Raw genomic sequence first — 17,579 nt, 5'->3', positions numbered from 1 at the left:
AGGCCAATATTCCGTTTGCCTTCCAGATTACCTGCTGCACCTGTATGTTGACTTTTTGTGTTTCATGTACAAGGACACCCAGATCCCTCTGTACCGCAGCATTTTGTAGCATTTCTCCATTCAAATAATATTTTGTTTTTTTATTTTTCCTCTCAAAGTGGATGACTTCACATTTTCTCACATTATATTCCATCTGCCAAATTTTTGCCCATTCGCTTAACCTGTCAATATCCCTTTGCAGACACTTTGTGTCCTCATCACAACTTGCTTTTCCACCTATCTTTGTATCATCAGCAAATTTGGCCACAAGACACTCTGTTCCTTCATCCAAGTCATTGATATATATTGTAAATAGTTGAGGCCCCAGCACTGAGCCCTGCGGCACCCCACTAGTTACAGATTGCCATTTTGAAAAGACCCTTTTATCCCGACTCTTTGTTTTCTGTTAGTTAGCCAATCCTCTATCCATGCCAGTATATTATCCCCTACACCATGAGCTCTTATCTTGTGCAGTAATCTTTTATGTGGCACCTTATCGAATGCCTTTTGGAAATCCAAATATACTGCATCCATTGGTTCCCCTTTATCCACCCTGCCTGTTACTTCCTCAAAGAACTCTAATAAATTTGTCAGACACGATTTCCCCTTCATAAAACCATGTTGACTCTCCTTGATTGTATTACGAGTCTCCAAATGTCCTGCTACTACTTCCTAAATAATGGATTCTAGCATTTTCTCAATGACAGATGTTAGGCTAACTGGTCTATAGTTACCTGCTTTCTGTCTCACTCCCTTCTTGAATAGGGGTGTTACGTTTGCGGTTTTCCAATCCGCTGGGACCTTTCCAGAATCTAGTGAATTCTGGAAGATTACAACCAATGCATCCACTATCTCTGTAGCCACTTCCTTTAAGACCCTCGGATGCAAGCCATCAGGTCCAGGGGACTTGTCAGCCTTTAGACTCATTAGACTCACTAGTACTTTTTATCTAGTGATAGTGATTGTTTTTAGTTCCACCCTCCCCTTTGCCCCTTGATTTTCTACTATTATTGGTATACTATTAGTGTCTTCTACTGTGAAGACAGATACGAAATATCTGTTCAGTTCCTCTGCCATTTCCTTATTTTCCATTATTATTTCCCCAGTCTCATCCTCTAAGGGACCAATGTTTACTTTAGCTACCCTCTTCCTTTTTATATACTTGTAGAAGCTTTTACTATCAGTTTTTATATTTCTTGCTAGTTTACTCTCATACCATCTAATCTGTTTACCCAGTCCACTTTAGCCAATTCCGCCCTCATTCCTTTATAATTGCCCTTATTTAAGTTTAATGCAGTAGTTTCAGACCCAAGATTCTTGCTCTCAAACTGGATGTGAAATTCTATCATGTTATGATCACTGCTTCCCAATGATGCAGATCCCACAGCACAGGCGATTTTACAATTAGTTATTACATGATCTGTTTAAGAGTTGTATTGGAGAACTGGTATCAATACAAGATTCCTTGATAACCAGGTGAACTGACTCCCCTGCTGACTTGGGCTCAGATTCCCTGGTAAAGTGCATCATTGGTGCAACTGACTGACCAAGTCACTGGTCAGACATTACAAATCTCCCTTGGTTCACAGGTGACAGCACTCACAGGAGGTACAGTCTTGATGCAATGATTGCTAAAATCAACCATAACATGAGCTGAAGGTTATTACTTCCACGGGTGTGTGTTTTCTTCAGTTAATCACGAGGAAGCAAGAGACACATGCAACTTACTGAGGGTCTTTTTGCAGCATGTCCATCACAAGGGCTTTAAACTCAGCGCTGTAGTTGTTAGTGATTGGAGCAAACTGCCCCTTCATGATTTTATTCACCACTGCTGGAAGATTAGTTCCTAGAAGAAAGAACGAACTTCATTAATATTGAACCTTTCACATCCTCAGCACTGAGATAAATGACCAGTTAACCTGCTTTTGGTGGGGTTGTTTCAGGGGATAAACATTAGTCAGGACGAAATCCCCTGTTTTTCAAATAGTACCATGGGAATATTTTATGCCTACCTGAACTTGGTTTAACCTCTTATCTAAAATACAGCAGCTCCAACCATGCATTACTTCCTCAATGCTGCACTGATGTGTCAGCCTACATTATGTGCTGTAGTAGCTGGAGTGGGGCTTGAATCCACGAACTGACTCAGAAGTGTGAATGCTACCAATTGAGTCAAGCTGGCAAGAGAAGAATGTTCCAAAGCATGCACAAAAAAGGAGTTACATTTTTTTTTAAAATCAATACAATCACACGCTGCCCACGAGAATGACTGGAACATGCACAAACAACAAGATGCTTTGTTCTCTTATCTACACAATCATGTTAACAGAAAAATCCATTCCAATACTTAAAATCTTGTACTACAATATTAAGAGTTACCCATTAATAAATCATTAAGTCATTAAATCTTTTCTCATTTCCTTTGCTTGTATGTATGTACAAGCTTCATATTCCTTCATGGAGTCTCTCCCCAGGGATACACCTAAAAGGGACACTCACTTTATGAGCTTCAATGCAAGGACTAACCAGGAAAACAACCATGTATTAATATACCCATTTTTACCATCCCACTCGCCATTCTCTAAATGATTTTCCATTGTTTCTATGAAGATGGTCAAAAATAATAACTTTACAAAAATTGCAGTGGATTCTATAAGAGCCTTGTCTTATTTTACTGTAGGCCATCTTGTGTTTTTACCAATTAACCTAAATCATTTCCTCAAACGCTAATTAGTTGGCATTTTCCATGCCCCCCTTACCTTCAAACGTGCGCTGACGGCACGCCATCTCGTAAAGAATACAACCAAGTGACCAGATGTCCGATTTGTCATTGTAACATTTTCCCTCACAGATCTCCGGGGAGATGTAATAGGGAGTACCTGCACAGCACAAAGTGTCCATCAGATATATCCGCCCCAGAAACAGGAGTCTGTAACATTCAATTTATTGAGCGATCCTCTCGGAAGTACATTAACAAACAATCTTATCGGTCCAATGACTTCTACATGAGCGTCTCTAACAGCAAGGTATCCCTGCCTACATTCTTAGCATTGCCCTGTGTGACATACTTTTTCCCTCACCTGATGCATATTACACTGCCAGTGTGCTCCTACTTGTATCTGCAGCACATCTTTATTTATACCTGCAGTGTACTCCCACCCATCCCTGTAACTGCAGGGCACCCTTATCTCTACACAGAGCCCAAGGTACTGCCAGCCCCCAGATGCTCCTCTACCTGCAGAATATCTGAAGGTACTGCAAGCCTCCAGAATACCCATCTCTCTATGAATGTACCACCATATACTGCAGCGTACACTGTATTCCTTGTAGGACCCTAGCATATTCCAGCCCTAATTACTGCCATCGTAGGCCTATCACACCTGTACTGCCAGCTACCTGTATCTGCAGTGCATTCCTACTCATACCCGTTTATCTCTACTCTTACCCAAGACCAAATGCCTACCTCCTACCCATACATCAGCACCAATCCTATACCCAGTTGTACTTCAACATGCCTTTACCCCTTTCCTTATCCCACTGTTGCTCGAGGCAAACCTCACCTAAGATAGTATGTGCCTCACTTCCTGTTGTCATCACTTTGGCCACCCCAAAATCACCAAGCTTCACTTCGCCTTCCTTTGTGAGGAAGAGGTTTGCTGTCTTGAGATCTCGGTGCAGCACGTTGTGTTCGTGCAGGTAACAGGTTGCTGCCACCATCTGGTGAAAGAGGTTCAGGATTTCCTGCTCTTCCAACTCCCGGTCCTACAACAAAAACACAATCACCTCAGACAGCAGTGTGACACGCATTACGTTTAACCTTTTCAGAATTGTGCAAGCATCTTTGCCCCAAATTAAAGAAGGTTACAACATAAGAAAGTATGTAAAGAGAAAGTATCATTTGGCCCATTTAGTCAGGTATCATTTACATTGCCATGGACTTTGTCTCCTTCAATATCCTGAGATTGGAAAATATCAGAGGTAAAAATATTCTGACCCCCCTAAGGTAAGAAGTGAAAAGCCAGGGTATTAAATAATCTACCGTAGCTCAGCACTGACCAATTGCACTCCATAGATGACATTCTGAAATTAATTGAAGGAGAAATTAAATGAGTCAGCAAGAGGACCATCGAGAGAATATAAGCTTGGATTTTCAGAAGGCATTTGATAAGGATGTGAAATTAATGGCAGTATAGTTAGTTGGATTAGAAATTGGCTTGCTAATGAAAAACAGAAGCTGTTGGGAAATGGACATGGCTTTGTGTAGGGGGCAGTAACTAGTTTGCTTTGTTCTGCATCCTCTGCTCTTTACACAGTTTAACAATATGTAGAAGGCAATGATGCTCTACAGAACCTTCAAAGAAGAGTGAGAATGGGTGATGCTGGAGTTGGAGTTGTGTGCAGGGTGTGAGGTATACAGTTCTGAGTTTTAATTCACACAAATCTGCCCAGATACCTTACTCTTGATGAAATCTAACATTGTTACAACTTGTGATATTAACAAATGTTCCAGTTGCTTGGCATCTCACTCTTTCTTTAGAGAAGACAATTCAAGCACATAACCTGTTGCAGCAATTCCTCTGCACCTCAGAATCAGTTACTTTCACTCATTGTACAATGATTGATAGGGGCCCAGAATTAAAGCTCCCTCTCATTTAGGAAAGCTCTTTTAAACTTCTTACTGTTGGGAATCTTGCATCTAAGTGCGCCAGTGTAAAATACCTGCTGCGCCAAGTACTGTGCCAGCGTCCCTCCATCTGCATATTCCATCTCAATCATCAGCACGCCATCCTCTTCGAAGCTGTCATAGTAATTGATTATATTGGGGTGATCCAACATAGAAAGCACCTTCACCTACAGCAGAGAAGAGACAAGAAATCACAATGTCAGGGGCTGTACACACTCAAGGAGAGAAAAGTTGTTATAGTGATTTGTAAGATGGGAAATGTAGCTTTATGAGTAATTTTTTTTCCCCAATAGTTGTTACTTTTCATGTATTTATCATATTATAATTTTATGTTTATGGTATATACTGGGGTGAGTGGGGAACCAAGTTGACAGCTCAAAGGATTTTGAAAAAAATAAATGAATGGATTTGATTTGAACATTTTTCTGGTTGTTCATTGGGTGATTTTTAGTGAACGGAAGTTTTTTTTAATAACGAGTAACTATTTTAGAGACAGTAGCCCCGAGGTTCCTGAGCCCTACGGTGTGTTATCAGGGCAGGTGGGGGAGGAATTTTGGTGAAACCCAGTTATGCTGGCTCTCTACCTATTGTTTTTGGCTCATTCAAAATTCTGCTGCAATTTCTTGCACCCGCCCCCTTCTGTGTGGAAGGGTGGGGGCTAGCAGGATGATGTCATCGGCTGAAAATCTAGCCAGTTCCGCTTCCTTTGCCCCCATTGCTATGTATAACTACATGAAGCAGGTATCTTAGCTGACCAAGACCTGACCCTGGAGGAAGTGGGGTCTACTATTATTATAAAGGCCGTTTCTTCCACAATCAATTGCCATTGGAAAAGTGGCAAATTTGAAATTGGGAGACCTTGGGGCTTTTGTTCTGATCTTCAGCCAGCAGAGTTGGCCCACTTATACCCATAGTAAAGTGCCGCAGTGATATCCCTCTCCTCCCGCAGAGGCGGGCACCCCAGTAGCACCGGAAATGTCACGGTGCACACCCAATAGATGCTACTGCCCCTGACCCTAGCATTTAGGCCATGATGAGGGGCACATCCAAGGGATGGGTGGATGTTCCTCCAGCCCCAGATCTTCCCCCACCAGGCTTATTTTTCATTGTAGATAACAGTTTGATCAGTTGCATTTTACTGGATGTGAAATTTGAGTCATGCAGCAAGCTTCACAGTCCGTGGGTTATGTCATGCAATCTCCTATGCCCTATGAACACTTTACCATGCCCTACAAACAGGCACCATTTGCAAAACGTTTAATTAGATAGATTAGAGCCATTTGCTCTAAGAAAGTCAGATCCGGATATAAATATCATATTAACACAATATTCCCTTCCATTACCAGCACTGCCTATTATCTCAGTGACTCTATAGCTGTGTATCGCACAATCAGGCTGGTTTAAATACACTGGAGCTAAACACGAACCTCGTTCATTGCTCTCTGTCTCTCGATATGGTTCAGCTCGTGCATATTGATCTCTTTCAGTATGACCAGCGAGTCATCATCCTTCTTCCGATACAGAACAGCTGTCCCATAGGCTCCTGCCAGAACAAGGACACGGGCTCTTATGAAATATCTGCTCTCTGGCATAGAAAACTTAATCTTCACACGATTCGTGTAGGATTTATTTTCGTCTACCCTAGTGAAACAATTCAATAATGCTGCTGTGATATGTACAAGGGTACATGACTATCAGAATCAGTTTCACTCATTGACCCCTACCCAACTCCCTGACCATCAAACTGAAAATCCCCAAAGCTGTGATGAAAATCAAACAGACTGAACCATTTGAGCTGAAGTCACAATAGTTTATCATCAAACATGTAGCTGGTGAGGATGTTCAAATCTGTGACTGAAAAATACTTCATCAACGTCGCAATTTTAAAATTGAAAATAAGGTCTATGTCAAGTTGTAAAGGCAGACACTGTCCATGCCACTATTTACTGTTCTATCCAGTATTGTTCCCTGACCTCACCTTTTCCTACTATGTGTATCTTTTCAAACTCTGCCAATGTTTGCGGGTGTGGGCGCTTCAGTTTATCACTTTCACAGTAAAGATCTAAGACGTGCATCTTTACCCCATCTAGCACCTGGTTTGGACCTGCCTGTAACTCACTGCCCAGCAGGTTTCTTGCCATGCAAACAGGAACGCCTGCAAAAGAAAATTGTGGGTCAGCTTTTTTTGCATCATTATGAGTGCAAACAATTAATAAAGCAAGGTGTATATGCACACAAAATAGAAACATAAACAACAACCATTTCCACTAATGACATTGGTGGCAGTGCAAGGCTCAATGTCCAATACAAATAAAGAGAATTCTTAAATTCCTACTTTATGGGACAAAGCCAGGATCTCATTGAAACATATAAAATTCTAACAGGGCTAGACAGATTGGATGTAGGGAGGATGTTTCCCCTGGCTGGAAGGTCTAGAACGAGGGATCACAGTCTCAGGATATGGGGTAGGACATTTAGGACTGAGATGAGGAGAAATTTCTTCACTCAGAGGGTGGTGAACCTGTGGAATTCTCTACCACAGAAGGCTGTGTTGGCCAAGTCACTGAATATATTTAAGGAGATAGATAGATTTCTAGACACAGAAGGCATCAAGGGATATGAGGAGAGAGCAGGAATATGGTATTGAAATAGAGGATCAGCCATGATCATATTGAATGGCGGAGCAAGCTCGAAGGGCCGAATGGCCTGCTCCTGCTCCTATTTTCTATGTTTCTATGGTTTTCAAAGTACAGCTCTCTTTGGTACCTGCTATACCCTCTCCTTTCCACCATTATTATTTGCTGCCTCAAGGCTGATCTTTACACCATATGCTACCCAGAGCATACTTCCTCTGCCTCCCAATGTGAGGACAGCCATCAGCAGTATTCTTCACCAGCTAAATCCACAGTTCGTTGTGGAGGGTAAGAATGTGCTAACTGTTCCAACTCCATTTGCTCCAGGCAAGAGGTGGGGAGGGGGAAGGGGGAGGGAGGACTCTGTTGCACTTTTCATTCACATTTACTTTTTCACGAAAAGCCCTAAATCTCTAATTACAGCAGTTTGGAGCCAGCAGTGTAACTGCGAGGTTGAAGTGCCCTACAGACTTGTAATTAAGGTACAGTGTAGAGTTAGCATGTTAACATTACTAATTGGTAAATTAAACTCATTAGGACTATGCATCCTACTGATTAGTACAATTAACAGGTCTGGATCCCAGAAGCATATCTACTGTGAGCTTAATTATAAAATAAATTATTTTCAAAACATTAACTCAAGAGCAGAATCCAGATTTCTTTAATGAACACCAGCTTTATCATAAATTAGGACTGAAGACCAATTTGTTTTATTCCTCCTTAGGTAGCTTTCTATGCCTTAGACTGAAAAAGTACACTTCATTCAAATTATTTAACATTGTTCCTATCAAGGCATTCTCAAAGAACATTGGGATTTGTCTAAATTAGCCACTCTGTGTCCAGTATCTAGCACTTTGTTCAAACAATTTTTTCTTTAGCATATTCCACGTTTAGAAATGCAGATGCTTATATTCCTACTTTACGGGACAAAGCCAGGTGGTTTTTAAAATACTGCTCTCTTTGGTATCTGCCATACCCTATCCCTTCCACCATTATTATTTGTTGCCTCAAGACTGATCTTTACACCAAATGCTACCCAGAGCATACTTCCTCTGCCTCCCAATGTGAGGACAGCCATCAGCAGTATCCTTCACCAGCTAAATCCACAGTTCATTGTGGAGGGAAAGAATGTGCTAACTGTTCTAATTCCATGTTTTATTTAGTTCATTTACTTTCGTGAAAAAGTAAATGTGAATGAAAAGTGCTTGTAATGGCCCAGATACTTGATTGTAGTTCAGGAAATAGTTATCATATATCATATAAAAGATAAATAAACAAAATATTTAAAATATATATAAAAATATGAATCGTAAAAAGGCATTAGCATCAGCTGATTCGTTATACATACTTAATACTAATCGAATGAGCCCTGGAATAGGAATATGATTCACCAACACAATATAATGCACATTACCTTTGAGAGGCTACATCACTTCCACTAACCATATAGTCACGTGTCCTGCTGTTCTTCCACAACACACAACCTTGTGTACATTAACAGCACCCAGTTCAGTCTGACTGCTCAGAATTAAACAGACAGTAAGCTCAAGTTATTTGGACTTTCTTTTCTTTCAAAGACTACTGTGCCTGAATGCCAAGAAGTTATTTTTTCCAACTATGTATGAGCCCACGAGCAGATTGACACAGACAATTTCTACTTTTACACCATTATACGTTCAGTGCTTTTGGGCCAGATATTAATCTGTTACACCTTGTAAAATTCAGAATAGCCACATAGCGAAGTGGAACCGGGGAGGTCTAATTTGCAAGGCTATTGGCTACCTGGAATTACACTATCGTTAGTCACTGGGGTATAGTTTTTTACTTTTCTATTAAAAGGCCTGATCTGTAATTAGTGCTCTGTGAGTCATTTGTTTTGTCCCCCGGTTTCCTTCCCTCCTTTCCTAAGGGTGCTGTTTTTGCTGGAGTATTGTTCCATGATCATCGGCCACCCCCAGTAACTTGCCCTAACGACATTCTTCATACGTGATTCTAGACAGTGAACCTCCGAAAACCTGCCTCCCCACTCCACCACCATAGCCGTGGGTGAGTGGGCATTTTCGCCCACTGGGCCCGAGCGTTTCTGAAACCATGCGAATTTCTATGCCATTCACATGCTTGCACTTTCCAGCAGGGGCACTGACGAGCAACAGGGATTGCAAATCTTGGCTGACTTTTCCTGTTGCTGGAGTCCTGAATTCAATGGTTGCATCCTAACTGGTGACCCAACTGAGATCAGCTAGATCAGCCCATGCCGCACATCAAACTCGGGCTCTTCTGGCCTCTATGGCTTAGTGTCACACCAGGCAGGGCTTTCACCTGCTAAACCATCAAGGAGCTTCGTTGCGAGTTACTTTCCTCTTCCTCACCGGGGGGGGTTTTCCAACCTAGAATCTATCTCCTACTGTACAGAAGGAGCTCAGTGCAGGCTTACAACCTGCCAGCACTGGTTCGATAAAATCTCTCCCAATGTCTAATTTAATCATCAGAGACATAGAGATGCTTAACGACGCAAAGCCGAAGTAGTTACTTAACGAGATGCGAAGATTGGAATGATACTACAGTTGAACGCAGCAGATACTTTGGGAATGGTATCACAATTCTTTGAGCAACTCATAGTGGAATAGAAATAATCATTAGCTCTGGTCAATAATTTATTTCCAGAAGCATTTTTGAAGCAGAATCAATTTTGGGTTTATCCCACAGCTGTTAATGAAAGTGAACTTGGGGCAGGTCAGCTGATTGCATGAAGTGTTACTTAGCTGTGCCATCCTGGCCATTTAACTAATACTAATCAACTGAGAACTACATTTGTAAATGATAAAAATTAATTGAGTAATAAATATATATTAGGGCAATCACTTTACAGCTTTAGTAGGGGGAAATTGTATAACTGCTGATCAATTATCTCGCTAGCTTTCAAAACTCTGCCATATTAAACAAACAAACCAATCATGTTGCCTTCACACCCCACAAGTTTAGCATTGCAGCAAAGTTTAAAACCCCACTGACACTAAAATCGAGTCCTATGGCCAGAACTGACTCCAAAACAAACCAGAGTCAAGACTCCATCGCTCAGGGAGTCTCACTTCAGTTCATTCCAGTGTTAGGTGGGGCTCCAGCACTGGATATAGGCTACATCATTTACACTACAACAGCATGTCAGTGCAAGGTTAAACCACTTTGCAGTCTAAGTGCACCCTTAATTTTGTTGTCAAAGACTTGTGAGGAGTCTGAGTAGAGAGAATTTAATTTAGAAGCCGAACACTTCTCTGCATACAATAATACAATTAATATTATAACGAGCTCCATATTATGGGGAGTTTTTCACAGTTGAGGGAAACATTAATAGCTGGTTTGCTAAAAATTGGTTAGTTATTTCCTTTACAGAATGTTTGAGTTAATTATTGCCCCTGAGTTCTGATAATCCAGGTAAATAATTAAAAGATTCCTCAGTGTAAATATTTGTGTGATTCTCCTGCTTGCACAGGCGACTAAATGCTGGGAAGCTCTGACCCCAGAATATATAAAACCCAGTAGTCAGATTAGTAAAGCTGGCAGATCATAAGCAGCAGGAGAGAATTGCTGGAATGAGAGTCTTGAATTTTGCAATCATCTAACTTGCGTTTTGTAAAGCTTTGCTCACTTGTGTCTTTGTTTACATACCGCTCGAACAGAACTTACGGTGTTATAATTTTGGTGTCAGAAGTGGGATGTTCAGCCAGAACATGATGAGTGGCTTTAATAATGAGAGTTCCTTCAGCGAAAGGGTTGAAGGTAAGCAGCTGTGGTTGATGGGGATTGAACACAGAAACTGCTATGGAGGAGCCCTAGGTGGCAAGCGGCTCCAAACCCTACCCAATCTCATGGATGTTTTTGGATAAAAGAGGGAGAGAGTCAAGATCCGAACTCCATCTGCTGCTGTAACTAGGGAAGCTAATGCACCAGATGGCAAGCTAAGTCGCCCAGAGCTGTAGGCGTATAAAGATAATGAGACATGTGACAGTGACCTGCAGACAAAGCCAGATGAGCAATGCGTGGAACTACAGATGGAAACGAGAACTGGAGAGGAGGCTGGAGGAATTAAAACAGGAAATGCACCAAACTTCAGTCAGACTAATCCAACAATCAAGAAATTTGTGCCACGACAGAAAGGGCTATTTGCTTATTTAGTCAGACCAAACTACATTGGAAGGTTCATACGTGAATGAAAGCTCAGGTACATAAAGAGATAATGCACAATGAAATGCAGGGGGAAAAGTATTACCCCAGACTTGAAGCAGCAGTGGAACAGCAGGATACCAATCAATAGCACCAATCATCAGAGAAGTAGCTCCAATCACAGGTGCCAGATATATGAACTAATCAACTCTGATGACAATTTCAGCACATAACTCAAATGTCTCAATCATTAATGTTAACAATGGGATATAACCCAGTGATTCATTATAATAATAGCGAGGTGACTCTTAGAGAAGAAATTCATCTGATTTACCTTGTGCTAGTCAGGCTCTGTGCTGACAGACAGCACACTACATATACTCACAGACTGAAGGAATGACTGGCTTCATGAGTTTTGCCAAGGCTACCTTCAGACTCGACTGTTCCATTGATCTCCTGTCCAGCCTCCCACCTTCTACCCTTTGTAAACTTCAGCTCATCCAAAGCTCTATTGTCTGTATCCTGACTCACACCAAGTCCTGTTCACCCATCACCCCTGTACTCGCTGACCTACATTGACTCCCTGCAATGTCTCAAATTTAAAATTCTCATCCCGGCGTTCAAATTCCTCCATGGCCTCGGCCCTCCCTTCCTCTGTAATCTCTTCCAGCCCTACAATGCTCTGAGAACTCTGCGTTCCTCCAATTCTGAGGACAAAAAATAATTTCTTATATGTAAATGACAAGTATAATATTAGAATGTCCAACATAAATATATCTACAATATACCTGTCAGAGTCTCCAGTTCTCTCTGGACTGCCTCCAGGTCTGCAGTCACTAGGGCGGTACAGCCCAGGAAGTCCATGCTGGCCGTTGATTTCTCCACATCCAAGTGGCTGGTCACAATATTATTAAAAAATCTGCGCAGAGCCAAATGCTCATGGAGAGAAATTGGTGTAAGTGTCTGAGTCTCTCCAGCACCACAGATAGGAATCGCATCTTGCTGATTATGAAAAATGAAGGCGACCGATTTGACTTTCTTTCCATTTAAAGCCCCAGCAACCTGTGCTGAAATAGAATCCAGTGTAGAGGACTCATATGTATAATTCACCACAGTCACGTGTGGCCACGATACACCTGTAATATCAGAGCAACGTTTAACTTTATTACAGACTATTAAAAGCCTCGGAGTAGATAAACTACGTGTGATATCCAGTCCAACTCCAGGGCTTTTCCCCTCTGCAGATTTTCCTTCATTTATCTGTTGATCAGAGTAATCTCCACGTTGGCTAGCTCTGGAGCTGTGTGCCCTTTCCACTTCAGTCCCACCTGTATATTTTATTTTTTCAAGCTCTTTCGGGCTGCTTGAACGTGGCTCAAACTTGTTGTCAGATGAATCTGAGATAACCCCACTGTCTGTCTGCATTGAAGATCTCCTTACATTGTGATCAGGGTTGATGGTAATACCACTCATTTTGGATTGTAAAGCAAAGCATTTGGGTTTGGTAATATTTCTGAATGGAATCTCTATGTACATTTGAATTGCGTATCACCAAATTGTTTCATCTTCCAGGTTTCCTAGTCTGCATTTGCACAGTGCACCTGGGTGTGGTGCCACAAAGTGCCAGCTGTCTATTAAATCCTTTCTGATACCATTTCCAACATTCTCATCCTCAGTTTTGGACTGTGAACTGTGTGAAGCTTCAGTGATTTCATTTGCTACCTGAATGTACGAATAAAGTCCTCTGTGGATTGGGGGAGAACGTGCAATAAACATAAGCAGCTCTTGGGTGTTCCTGATAAAATAAACAGATATTCTGTTAAGAATAAAAACCCACAAATAAAACTGGAAAGTCAGAAGTGCTATCCTTGGGCAATCAACAAGGCATCAGGAGGAGAAAAGTTTATTAGACATAGGTTGCGGCACATACACTTTCATGTGCCCTTGCAATTAGGCTGAATATTGTGTTAATTGGACCTCCATGTGCCCATAGAAAGTAAGATTCGTTACCTGTGGGGCCTTGTTCATCTTTCAACTGAAATCATCTTACGTAAACCTCAGGAGTATGTCCATGCTGCCCCCAGAAAAAGGAAAGAGAAAAAGAATTACGGCCAAAATAACATCAAGACATTTTAGATTCTATCACATCATGGTAATACTCTATCGGACTCTCCCACTTATTTTCAGAAACTGGAAATAATATAAAATAGTTTTTTCTTAATATCTACATGATACCTAGCAAAGAAAATGGCAGGAGGCATGGAATTTTCTTTGTGGTGGATGACTAAATTTGAAGGAGAAAGAAGATCCTACAAGTAGGCATCATTACTTTCTTCCTCATTCATCATTCTTCGCTTAATTCACAATTTTGGTACTCTGAAAGAGACTGTCATCCTTTGACTTGGACAAAACATCATAATTAATTGAAGATTTTTCAGAATTCAACTCCCCCTTTTGCTGATAAAGCCAAACAGCTTTGCAGATGTTGTCTCATTACCTTTATGATATCAGACTTAGAACACTTATCTGGGTAACCAAAAAGCATTGCTTTCAGCAGTAAAAATAAAATACAACTTTAAAAATGGCTTTTAGGAATACATACATGTAGAATTCTTCAACACTGAGATTAGAAGATGTGACAACCTGTTCAGCAACTGGGGGGGGGGGGGGGAACTGACAGCAGCTCATTCAAGTGCTACTTAAAGGGTGCAAGACGGGGAGACTTTGATGTTGTGACTTTATAGCGTCAAAAACACGATGATGAGAATTCATTGTTGTGATTTTCACCCACTGGTGTAAGTGAGGCTTATTCCTCAGGTAAATGGGGGATGGCAGGTCAGGATCTGGTAAGGTCAGAATTAAAATCCCTATTCAGTTTACATACAATATGTGTCACAACCTACATCAAACCCAAAAGAACCTACAAAACTCCTTGCCTTCTTGTCGCATTATCTTCCAAACTTATATTACACATACGTATACAATTTCTAGGTACTCCTGCCAAAAAGCACTGAAAAAATAGCAGTCCATTTCTTCGGCCCACCCAATTATTTTGATTGATGTAAAAGGTCTACCCGGGTCATTTTTATCTCCTCGCTCCTTCAGCATCAAGTAACTCTGTGTTGAACCAGGAACCTGTTGATTTATTTTTGTTGAATGCTTCAGCCAAGTGTGAGACTGTTTGTTCCATAATTCCAACAGCTTTTAGTGTGAAGTACTACTAAATGACTTTTAGCTTCGAGCTTTACTAAGCCATTTCTGATTCGTGACTTTAACCTTGTTCTGCCCAGAATTTAAACTTTCATTCTTGCTCTTCATACCTGCCAGCCTTTCTTATTCCCCCGTCAACCTAAAACAGGGACTGGCAAATGGCACTCACTGCATTCTTCTCAATTCCCCCTTCTCGGACCACTTTACAACTTCAGGGGACCCACCGTCTGCCTCCGTACTTCGGAGAAGAAAAACAGAAACCGGTCCTGGAGTCAGCAGAGCTGCAGCAAGCGCACGCGCGACACAGAGAGCCTCACCGGTTGCTATTGGAAACCGCCCGGGGTCCGAACGCCGCTGTCAATCACAGTCAGGAAGGAGAGATGCAGAGACTGCAGGAGAGGGGAATAAAATTGGGGTTGGGGACGCTGAAGATTTTCTGTCCAAATGTGGCAGGAGGAATAATCTTGAGATTCCCTCCCCTCCCCAACAGCAGCTTGGAGACACAGTCAGAAAGCTTTAGGAACTTCTTACAACACTTCCTTTAGCACCCCCCCCCCCCCACCCCTCCAAAAAAATATACACTGATATACCCCCTGCCTTCAGCAAGAGTGAGATTTTATAATGAAAAAGAGGAAGCCACTCAGTTATCGGACTGGTGTGAAATGCATAGAAGGAAGGAGCCCCCCCCCCCCCCGCCAAAAAAACCCCCCATAGCTTCAAATAATTTCAACCCTTTAAAGACAGTCTTGGTGAGAAAGATGCTCTTTAAAGACAGGATTGGTGAGAAAGATGCTCTTTAAAGACAGGATTGGTGAGAAAGATGCTCTTTAAAGACAGGATTGCTTTGATAATTGCACGACTTGCACGTACTGAGTGCGAGCCTTTGGAGTCAGGTTGTCAAGAGAGAAGTAGGATCTATTTATAGATCCTGCTTTCATGTCTCACAATGGTATGTGTCTCACCGGGACTGGAATCATCTATAGACCTATACAAAAGGCAGTTGAAATGTAAATTGACTGGAATTCAATCTGTGTGAGTGGTAATCCAATTCTTTCAATGGTCTGTCAATAAAATGGGGTGGTTGTGTAAATTGACCTTACATTCTTTGGGCACCCTCCATGTCTGGCATTGTGTCACCAATATCAGATCACACTTGTGCAAAATGTGGCAGTAATGCAGAATATGGTGGTAGATCTTCTGAGGAAGGACGACATACACAGGGCTCTCTGTGCAGACTGTAAGATTCCTTACATTTGTACAACCCCAGTCCATCACCGGCATCTCCACATCAGACTGGATAGCTGTAATCTGTTGGCCAATTTTCAGACCATTCAAGACACTGAGTTGAAACCTCAATGATCTCTTATTTATGGGGGGTGGGGGGGTATTTCTTCATATTTTCATTCCATCTGATCCTGGGAATTCTGTAGAAGATTCAGGTACAAGGACGAATATTAAACCTGATTACCTTGTACTGCTGAAAGGAATCGCAGTTCTCACAGTTGCTGGAAATAATTGCATCAGCCAGATATGTTCCTAAGATAAGAGAACAAATCTGGCTCAGCCTATGCTTGACAGCATCATTCTTCCCCTTGGTGGTAAATAATATTCTCTTTGCATCCAGATAATCATTACTATTTCCAATTTCTAAATGATTTGCCCTACTGTTAGCTATTTCCCTATGTATTTTATTCCTTTTTGGTGAACAAAATATTTGTGAGCATTTCTGCTTTCTTCTCTTTCTCTCAAGAGAAAGGACCACTTATATTTTTCTTTCCATTGTCAATATTCCTTAAACTACAGTGCATTTGCTTCCTCTTCCAATCTGAAATGTCTTTGCATTATCACACTTTTGCATAGCATCCTATGGAGCCTACATAACTCATAAAGATAATGGAAGACACAATATTGTAAGAAATATAAATTTCAGTGTCTGTGGGACTGCAGTTAATAACTGCATTTTAAAAATTAATTCTCGGGATGAGGGCATCACTGGCAAGGCTGGCATTTATTGCCAATGCCTAGTTGCTCAGAGTTTGATACAACTATGTGGCTTGCTAGGCCACTTCAGAGGGCAGTTAAGGGTCAACCACATTGGCGTGGGACTGAAGTCACATATAGGCCAGATATGGTAAGGCATGCAGGTTTCCTTCCCTAAAGGATATTAGTGAACGAGTTGTATTTTTTTACTACACTCCGATAGCTTCATGGTCACTTTTGTAATGTATCATTTCTTTCTACCGTTTCACATTAATAACTTGCAATTTAATTCTCAAAAACTATTATGAATTTCGTATTTCTTTATTTTACAGTATGAGTGAGTGAATGCTTGGCTGGAAATTGTTCTATTTCTGATTGTAACCAAAGTGATGGGCCTTGGAAGAGTGAACAGTGGGGAAATAGCTTCTTCAGAAAAGATTGATTGATAGACTTATATGTTCACATCTTTATAAAGCAACGTCTTCAGGAAGAAACCAGAATATAACTGAAGACGTGGTTTTCAACTCACCTTTTTCTTGTAACTTTAACCATTAGATAGAGTCCATGATTTTACTGCCTTCTCTGATCTGTGGAATAGTTTGATAGCTTGAGTTGTGAGCCTAGGAAAATAGGTGATTATAATTTCTAGACTTTGTGTAATGTGTGTAAACAGGGATGTATTACATGGTTGTTAAATGAGCTATCTATTTAGAACGTAATGTGTCAGGTTTGCCAATGTGTAAATGTGTACGACAAGATATGTAAGTTGGATTGCATGTTATGACCAATTAGCCTTTTTCTTCTTGTGATGTATTACATCAAATGTACTAAAGAGCAGCACTACTCTCCTCCATCATGAGTGAAGAAAAAAG

At 41.2% G+C, this 17,579-nt stretch overlaps 1 protein-coding gene across 3 annotated transcripts in view; it reads right to left on the bottom strand.

Moving 5' to 3' along the window:
- Window positions 1-14,999, bottom strand: part of LOC137301783 (uncharacterized) — a 73,444-nt gene extending 58,445 nt beyond the window's left edge. Inside the window, exons 1-9 of one of the 3 annotated variants that reach the window (XM_067971415.1) lie at window positions 14,952-14,999; window positions 13,528-13,591; window positions 12,306-13,312; window positions 6,702-6,878; window positions 6,151-6,266; window positions 4,759-4,890; window positions 3,600-3,801; window positions 2,799-2,918; window positions 1,768-1,885 (exon numbers count right to left, since the gene is read on the bottom strand). In XM_067971415.1, coding sequence (XP_067827516.1) covers window positions 1,768-1,885; window positions 2,799-2,918; window positions 3,600-3,801; window positions 4,759-4,890; window positions 6,151-6,266; window positions 6,702-6,878; window positions 12,306-13,053 — 1,613 coding nt within the window. In that variant the 5' untranslated portion in view covers window positions 13,054-13,312; window positions 13,528-13,591; window positions 14,952-14,999. Of the gene's footprint in view, window positions 1-1,767; window positions 1,886-2,798; window positions 2,919-3,599; window positions 3,802-4,758; window positions 4,891-6,150; window positions 6,267-6,701; window positions 6,879-12,305; window positions 13,313-13,527; window positions 13,592-14,837 lie in introns of all 3 variants that reach the window. The other 2 variants (XM_067971413.1, XM_067971414.1) reach the window with 2 other exon arrangements.
- Window positions 15,000-17,579: the final 2,580 nt, after the last annotated feature.

This window comes from Heptranchias perlo, chromosome 34 (assembly GCF_035084215.1).
Source record: "Heptranchias perlo isolate sHepPer1 chromosome 34, sHepPer1.hap1, whole genome shotgun sequence".
In the NCBI taxonomy this organism is placed as follows: Eukaryota; Metazoa; Chordata; class Chondrichthyes; order Hexanchiformes; family Hexanchidae; genus Heptranchias; species Heptranchias perlo.
Note: the sequence above shows the minus strand (reverse complement) of the source record. Positions and strands in the feature narration are given on the sequence as shown.